Raw genomic sequence first — 8,044 nt, 5'->3', positions numbered from 1 at the left:
GCAGGAGGTGCCCCATCTCCAGACAAAGATGCTGCAAAAGCCCCAGGGTGACACCTTGAGGAACTCAGAACATGGTGCTGGGCAGAGGATCCGTCTTTTGGATGCTGTTTTCAGTATACCTGAATGGTTTTGCCTGCCTTTCCCTTTTCTTTTTGCTGCCTATCCCCTTGCCCACACCATCTCCCCAACAACAACCTGGTAGGGACCATCTGTCTCCTCTCCCTCCACGGGGCAGGCATGATGCAGGAACTTCCCCGTGGCCAAGGGCTCCAGACTCTCGGATGCCCCTAGCACTCCCTGCACTTCTGTCCTCCACTTGGAGTGAACTCGTTGCCTTCTTTTGACTCATTAAAGCTCTGCTGCATTCAAGCCTTGCCTCCCTGTGGTCCTTCCCCCTGTGGACACTCGCCAAGCGGCCAAAGCAGAAGGATGTTGCTGTGGGGTGGATGGGGGAGGTGAGAGCACAAGGAGACTCTTCTCCATCCACAGAGGAATGAGAGGCTCCACACCCTGCAGTGGATCCTCTTTGGGGCACTCTCTCATGGAGCTGAGGAAGTCATCCCTGGCTGCTCTGCTGCCTGTGACGATCAGGCCTTGCCCTGCTGTGCCTCTGCCCACAAACATCCAGAAAGGCAGGAGGCCCTCAGGGGTCAGCAGCCACATGACCTCTTGAGGAAGAGTGTTCCTCTTGCTATGGTTGGAGCTGCACTGGTCTGACAGGGGGTGATGTTGACTTCGGAAAAATGATTTGCTTTGCGGAATGGGAAGAGGGCTAAAGAAGGGAACAGCCCTTGGGATGGCCCATAGCTGCTACTCCACCTTCCAAGTTGTCCATGAAAATCCTTCCTTTCTTTTATCTCATGCAGAACCATTATGTGGATGGAGCCTCACATGACTGCTTCCCCTCACCGCATGCCATGCAGCGTCAAGCATGAAGTGCTGGATGCCCCTGCCCTCCAGCCACACCAAAGCTCCTCCTTCTTTTCTACACCACACAAGGAACTGGGCTGTTTAGTGATCTCTCTGCCACCGTTGTTTTACAGGGCATGGGACAAGGGGGACAGGACATCTCTGGTACTTCCAGCCATAACAACACTGCTCTTCTATGCTTCCTCTCTTTGCTTTATGTGTCTGAGGCAGATTGACCTTGGCTGGCTGCCAGGTGCCCACCAAGCCGCTCTTTCAGTCCCCTCCATCAACAGGACGGGGGGCGAAATACGATGAAAGGCTTGTGGGTCAAGATAAGGACAAGGAGATTACTTACCAATTGCTGTCATGGGAAAACCAGACTTGACTTGGGGAAATTAATTTGATTTACTGCCAATTAACTGCAAGAGAGTAGGATAGTGAAAAATGAAACAAAACTAGAAGCAAATTGCCCCCACCCCTCCCTTCTGGCCAGGCTCAACTTCACTCCTACCTAACTCTTCCACTTCCTCCCCCCAAACAGCACAGGGTGATGGGGCATGGGGGTTGCGGTCAGTTCATACTGCTTCATCTCTGCCGCTCCTTCCTCCTCATGCCCTTCCCCTGCTCCAGGATGGGGTCCCACCCACAAGACACAGTCCTTCACAAACTTCTCCAACATGGGGCCTTCCCATGGGCTGCCATTCTTCATGAACTGCTCAAGCATGGGGCCTTTCCATGGGCTGCAGTCCTTCAGGAATGGGCTTCTCCAGTGTGGGTCACCCGTCCAGCTAGAAAACCTGCTCCTGTGTGGGCCCCTCTCCATGGGCCACAGTTTCTACCAGAAGCCTGCTGCAGTGTGGGTTCTCCACAGGCTGCAACTTCCTTCAGGCCATCTCCACCTGCTTTGCTACGAGGTTCTCTGTGGGCTGCAGAGTGGATATCCGCTCCGTCGTAGTCCTCCATGGGTTGCCAGGGGACAAGCTGTGTCACCATTGTCTTCTGCAGGGCTGCAGGGGTATCTCTGCTGTAGCTCCTGCAGCACCTCCTCCCCTTCCGTCTTCACTGACCTTGGTGTCTGCAGAGTCGTTGCTGTCACTTTTCTCACTCCTCCTCTGGCTGCTGCACACTGCTTTTTCCCCTTTCTTAAATATGTTATCACAGAGGCACTACCAATGTTGCTGACGGGCTCAGCTTTGGCCAGCAGCGGGTCCATCCTGGAGGCGGCTGCTACTGGCTCTTTCTGCCATCTTCTCACAGAAGCCATCCGTGCAGCCCTTCAGTACCAAAACCTTGCCAGGTAAAGCAAATACACTGTCATGACTCTTGTATTGTTATTTTGTGCAGAAACTCTTTTGCCTATCTTGGCTGCAAGATCAACTCAGCCAGCTCAAGGTTAACAGAGGAGGCTGCAGCCAGCTCCCTCTCACTACAGGCAACTACACCACCTGCACCTGCATGCAAAAGACAAGAAGAAACAAGGCCAGCACATCAATTCAAACTGGGGAAAAAAGAAAAAGAATGCATGGAAAATCACAGGGTAGCCAAACCATTTTTTCCAGCTGCTCTGTAATGTAAGGTTGCGTCTGCACTTCTCTGCCTTTGGAAGAGAGGGCATTTACCTTAAAGTGAGTCTAGAGACAGGTTCCCTACTACATCACTTCTGATGTCCCAGCCTCAGTGTCTGTAGCCAGAGGGGAGTCTGCCTTGTCCCAGGCACACACCCTTCTGCTGCCACATGAGTGTGTCACTGTGCCACCGCTCCCTTTGCAAGGGCAGGGGCTGGTCCCAGACCCTTGAGGAGATCACCAAGGTCCGCTGGGACCTTCTAGCACTGGAGGATTTTTCTTCTTTTCCTTGTAACATGGGACTTCTTTGCGGGGGGAGGGCAGGAGAGCATGAATGTGTGTGACCGGTCTGCATGTACATCATTGTGTGGGCACAGGTGTGTGTATGGGTGTGCTTTTGTGTGTGTACAGCTGTGTGGAGGAGCAGGACATTTCCTGGTTTGCTTGTGCCCGGCCGTTTTGCCCCTGAGGCAGATGCTGAGGTGCTAAAACCCACCCGTGGTTCCCAGGGCCTATGATGGTGAGGCTCTCCCCAACTGCCTGAAGGTGGCATCATCTGCCTCCTCTTCTTAAGCAGGAGGTGTGGAGCAGGCTGTGCTGGTTTTGGCCTGGACAGGGTTAATTTTCTTCATAGTAGCTGGTATGGGGCTATGCTTTGGATTTGTGCTGAAAACAGTGTTGATAATTCAGGGATGTTTTCTTTATTGCTGAGCAGTGCTTACGCAGCATCAAGGCCTTTTCTGCCTCTCACACCACCCGTCCAGTGAGGAGGCTGGGGATGCACAAGAAGTTGGGAGAGGACACAGCCGGGACAGCTGACCCCAACTGACCAAGGGATATTCCATAACATACGATGTCACACGCAGCATTTAACACTGGGGGAAAAAATTTCTTCCTTGCGTCCAATCTAAACCTACCCTCTTTCAGTTTAAAGCCATTGCCCCTTATCTTGTCCCTACAGGCCCTGGTAAACAGTCTTTCTCTCTCTTCCTTATAAGTCTCCTTTAAGTATCGGAAGGCCGCAAGAAGGTCTCCCCAGAGCCTTCTCCTCTCCAGGCTGAACAACTGCACTTCTCTCAGCTTTCCCTCATAGGAGAGGTGTTCCATCCCTCTGATCATTTTCATGGGCCTCCTCTGGACCTGCTCTAAAAGATTCTACAGACTCTTCCCACAGTCACTGAAGAGACATCAGCTCACACACGGCACTTATGCCGTCCCAAAGCAGACATCCATGGTAAACGAGACAAGTCATCTTTCTGGAGACACTGATCCTGTAATTGACCAGTCGTGGCCTCTGAACTGCCCAGCTAGCATAAGCTCACAGCAAGGCCTGCATACCTGGTCACGTGCGCATGGCTTGCTTCATCATGCGATCAGAAGTGAACCCACAGGCTGTCCTACCAGAGCCTACAAGCACCTCCAGCCCATGGCTAAACCCCATAGCCACGTCCACGCTACTCACGGACAGACAGATAGCAGGGAAAGGGCTTTTGTGGGGGTGAAATGGTTTCAAGCTGGGCACATTACTCTCATCAGCTGTACCTCCCACTCTCACCCACTGCAGATCAGTCTTCCCCCTGACTCTGTCAAGTCCAAGACTTGCGTGGTGGCTCTGGATAGTGTAGACAGCCTCTCTTGGGGTGTCTTGAGCCTTCTCAATTAGCTCTAGATGACTAGAGGTCTGGATGTGTGTGTGTGTGTAGTCTAAGCCAGCTGTTTAGTCTACCTTGAGTGTCCTTTACGGGACTCCTCCAGCATGTGAGCTGAGTCCTCTGCCCACGCTGACGTGTTTTGCTCCGGAAATGCTTGGGCCTCTCATCCTGTCACACAAAAGATGCCGTCACTGGGGAATGCGCCTGGCATAAAGCAGGAAATGAAACGACAGCAATTCAGGGAGCCAAAACACAGCCTATAGCATTAGGTGAGATGTTTTGCATTCAAGATGAGCTTGTCAGAAAAGAATCACCTCTGCAAGGGATGCCTCTGGCAGCCTGGGGCAGCAAGGGTCCATGATAAAAGCCAGCCCAGCTCCTCACTCTCTCATCCACTTCTCTTGCCTCCATCTCCTTGGGAGTCAGGTGAGTCTCAACCCCCTTCTCCTTCTCTGCTTTCTCTAAAGGCAGGTCTCACCTCAACGGGCCCCTCAGCTGACACCAGCTTGGTTCTATGCCACATCATGGGGCTGCTTGTCATGGGAGAGGGAAGTGGGGAGAAGGTTAGACATGGAGGGAGGCTGAGGCTGTACTCAGGTGCCTTCTGGACTCAGGGCTAGGCAGTAGCCGCATGGGAGCTCGTGGCTCTTTCTGGGCCCTGGCAGGACGAGGCCAAGAAGCCCTCAGACATCTCTGCACAGCCTCCATCTCCCGGCCCTGCATCTTCTTTGGCTCCCTCGTGGTGTGGTGACAGAATGCTCCTCACGCCTCCCCATGTTTTGCTTCCTCCCTGCCCTCTCTCCCAGGTGCACCTCCAGCCCCACGACATGTCCTGCTGTGACCAGTGCCAGCCCTGCCAGCCCTGCGGCCCGACCCCGCTGGCCAACAGCTGCAACGAGGCCTGTGTCAGGCAGTGCCAGAACTCCACCGTCGTCATCCAGCCCTCTCCCGTGGTGGTGACCCTGCCTGGCCCCATCCTCAGCTCCTTCCCGCAGAACACTGTTGTGGGCTCCTCCACCTCTGCTGCTGTTGGCAGCATCCTCAGCTGTGATGGAGTGCCCATCAACTCTGGGTGCTGTGACCTCTCCTGCATCACCAGCCGCTACTGCGGTAGAAGGTGCCCCCCCTGCTAAAGATGCTGGCAACGGCCTCCGATAAGGACTCCTAGGAACCCAGAAGATGCTGCTGGACAGAGGATCAAAATTCATGCTGTTGTTTTCAGACTAGCTGGTCACCTCTGTCTGCCCTGCAAGGGCAGCGTGGAAGGGACAAGCCTGGGCTCTCTGAAAACATGGCCAATGTCTACCTTTCCTCTCTTCCACTCACCCTTTTTCTCTCTTTTCTTTGTTGTCTTGTGCTCCCCTCAAAGCCTGCTCTGAGGACCCCAGAAACCAGCCTGGAGTGACCTGCTAGGCTGTCTCCCTTTTGCCAGGCAGGTCAACAGATGGCCGGTGGCAACTCTGCCACAGGAAAAGGGGAACAGATTCTTGGCTGCTCCTGCTCCTTCCTGCACTGGGGGCCTCCCCTTGGAGTGACCCCATTTCCCTCTTTAGAGTCATTAAAAAATTGCTGCAACCCTACCTGTGCCCCTTGGGTGCTCTTTCCAGCTGCCTACTGACTGCTGAGGGTCAAAGCCATTGCTTTGGAGGGGAATTTGGTGGGGGCAGAGGGGGACCCTTCCTCACTCCTAGAGGCATTGGAGGGTGGGACACACTGCAGCGAGTCCTCTTTCGGGCAAGGCCTCTTGAAGCTGAGGAATCATAGAATCATAGAATAGTTTGTGTTGGAAGGGACCTTTAAAGGTCATCTAGTCCAACCCCCCCTGCAATGAGCATGGACATCTTCAACTAGATTAGTTTGCTCAGAGCCCTGTCCAACCTGAACTTGAATGTTTCCAGGGATGGGAAATCTGCCACCTCTCTGGGCAACCTGTTCCAGTATTTTACCAGTCTCATTGTAAAAAATGTCTTCCTTATACCTAGTCTGAATCTACCTTCTTTTAGTTTAAAACCATTACCCCTTGTCCTATTGGAACAGACACTGCTAAAAAGTTTGTCCCTATGTTCCTTATAAGCTCCCTCTAAGTACTGAAAGGCTGCAATAAGGTGTCCCTGGAGTCCGCTTTTCTCCAGGCTGAACAACCCCAACTGTCTCAGCCTTTCTTCATAGGAGAGGTGTTCCATCCCTCTAATAATTTTCATGGCCCTCCTCTGGACTAGCTGCAACAGGTCCATGTCTTTCCTGTGCTGAGGACTCCAGAGCTGGACTCAGTACTCCAGGTGGGGTCTCACCAGGGCACACATTGGAGTGCCTTCCCCCATTCACCAAGCTCCTTCAGCATTCCCAGAGCCCTGAGGCTGAAGTAGCCCTTGTGTTCCGTGCAACACCCCTGCTCCCTACACACAGGCCAAGGCCTTCCCACAGCTGCAGACCCTGGGACCCTGTGGTGTGGGGGTTTGCCTTCACACAGACCTCACACACCACCAACACCACAGGACCAGGACAGAGGGCAGGGTCATTCCTACATGGGGTGAGGATGGGGGTGCACCTCTCCCCAGGCTGGGTTTTGTGGGAGAGAGGGCTGATGGTAACACAAGGACATTTGGGAGCCATCTGTGGGAAGCTATTAATACTTACACCATTCACCCTTCCTCCTCAGAGAGCCAATCTATGGGTGAGACACCTTTCTTCCCCAGTCTAGTTACAATGGCGTTTGAGAATTTTGGAAAATTTGAAAACCCTTGGGATGTTGGGACCAGTATGGTCCTATTGCTAGGAACTAGCATATTCCTGAATGTGGTTCAGCTCTTGTTTAAGGTTAAACAACTATTTTAGAAGATCACCCAGAGGTCTGCCCCGAGGCTGGATAATTATGAGTGGCAGGGTGTGTGGGGTAGTATGGGCAAATGCCTAGGGTGGTGTTCCAAAACACCTCCAGTGTTTTGGAAGTTCACCCTTGAACAAGTGCAGAATCCTGAAAAACTAGCAGAACATTTGGAAAATGAGAATGAATGGAGCAAAGATGAGAAGCTTACCTGGAGACATCTGCTCTGGAGGCAGGGGAGATCAGTTTTCCCCTACTCACCCCTTGACTTTGTGCTTAGATCTTACTTAGATCTTTACTTCAATGAAGGCTGAAGACTTAGGCCTTAACTGCAGTTAGAGGCTCTGAAATGAGGTAGGTGAATCCCTTACCTTACTCCCTCTGTATTCATGTGTCCATAGTTGCCTTTAGTTATGTCCCACCCTGGAGGTTTCAAGACCACATTACTATCCAGCACCAAATACTTGACACTTCCAGTCTCTTGGGCATAGCTATTTCAGACACCTCCTGCGTGTCAGCAAATGGCTACACAAGAGAGCACTGAGTTCCTGACAAGGTTCACATACCACAGCTGCAGGCAGGAGGCAAACACCCAGCCTGACAGCAACTTTAGAGAATTGCATTGCTGTTGTTTAATTGGCCTGTGTGAAGAGAGCATTACCCACCTCTGACAAGCCCATGAGATCCCCCAGAGATCAAACTCCCTGTGGCACATAGAGGGAAAACAGAAACCTGTCTCCTAGGAGCGGCCAGTTTGAGCTTCAGTGTGTTAATGAGGTGGGTGTGGGGATGTTCTTACCCTAACGATGCTGGTGACTCTCTGATGTATGCTCTCACTATATGGAGCTAAATTGGAGAGACTTTACGCTGTGTGTGTGTGCACACAAGGCTCCCCTTTGTGGAAGTACAGTGGTGGCTGTGAGGGGGAAAGAAAATTGGGAGCCCAAGCTGTCAATACCTGCTAGGTAAATGGAGAGGAAATAACGTCAGGCAATTGTGTACAGCTTGAAGTGCACTGGCAAGGGGAGAGCTGTTCATCCACACTTCTGACATCACTGCATCCAGAGCTCCTCCAATAAATCAACCTCTTTCCA

At 52.4% G+C, this 8,044-nt stretch overlaps 1 protein-coding gene across 1 annotated transcript; it reads left to right on the top strand.

The window, feature by feature from the left end:
- The first annotated feature begins 4,452 nt into the window (after positions 1–4,452).
- On the top strand, positions 4,453–5,259 carry LOC138686047 (feather keratin Cos1-1/Cos1-3/Cos2-1-like). The gene is made up of 2 exons (XM_069786857.1): positions 4,453–4,552; positions 4,933–5,259. Exons 1-2 carry the CDS (start codon positions 4,484–4,486, stop codon positions 5,257–5,259), a joined length of 396 nt encoding a protein of 131 aa, XP_069642958.1. The 5' UTR covers positions 4,453–4,483.
- Positions 5,260–8,044: the final 2,785 nt, after the last annotated feature.

Source organism: Haliaeetus albicilla, chromosome 7 (genome assembly GCF_947461875.1).
Source record: "Haliaeetus albicilla chromosome 7, bHalAlb1.1, whole genome shotgun sequence".
Taxonomy (NCBI): Eukaryota; Metazoa; Chordata; class Aves; order Accipitriformes; family Accipitridae; genus Haliaeetus; species Haliaeetus albicilla.
The sequence above is the reverse complement of the archived record's forward strand: the minus strand, read 5'-3'. Positions and strand labels throughout refer to the sequence as shown.

Excerpts from the sequence above, each read along its gene's own strand:
- LOC138686047 (XM_069786857.1), top strand. The coding sequence starts at position 4,484 with ATGATAAAAGCCAGCCCAGCTCCTCACTCTCTCATCCACTTCTCTTGC. Across the intron at positions 4,553-4,932 it reads TCCATCTCCTTGGGAGTCAG|GTGCACCTCCAGCCCCACGA; the intron begins GTGAGTCTCAAC and ends CCTCTCTCCCAG.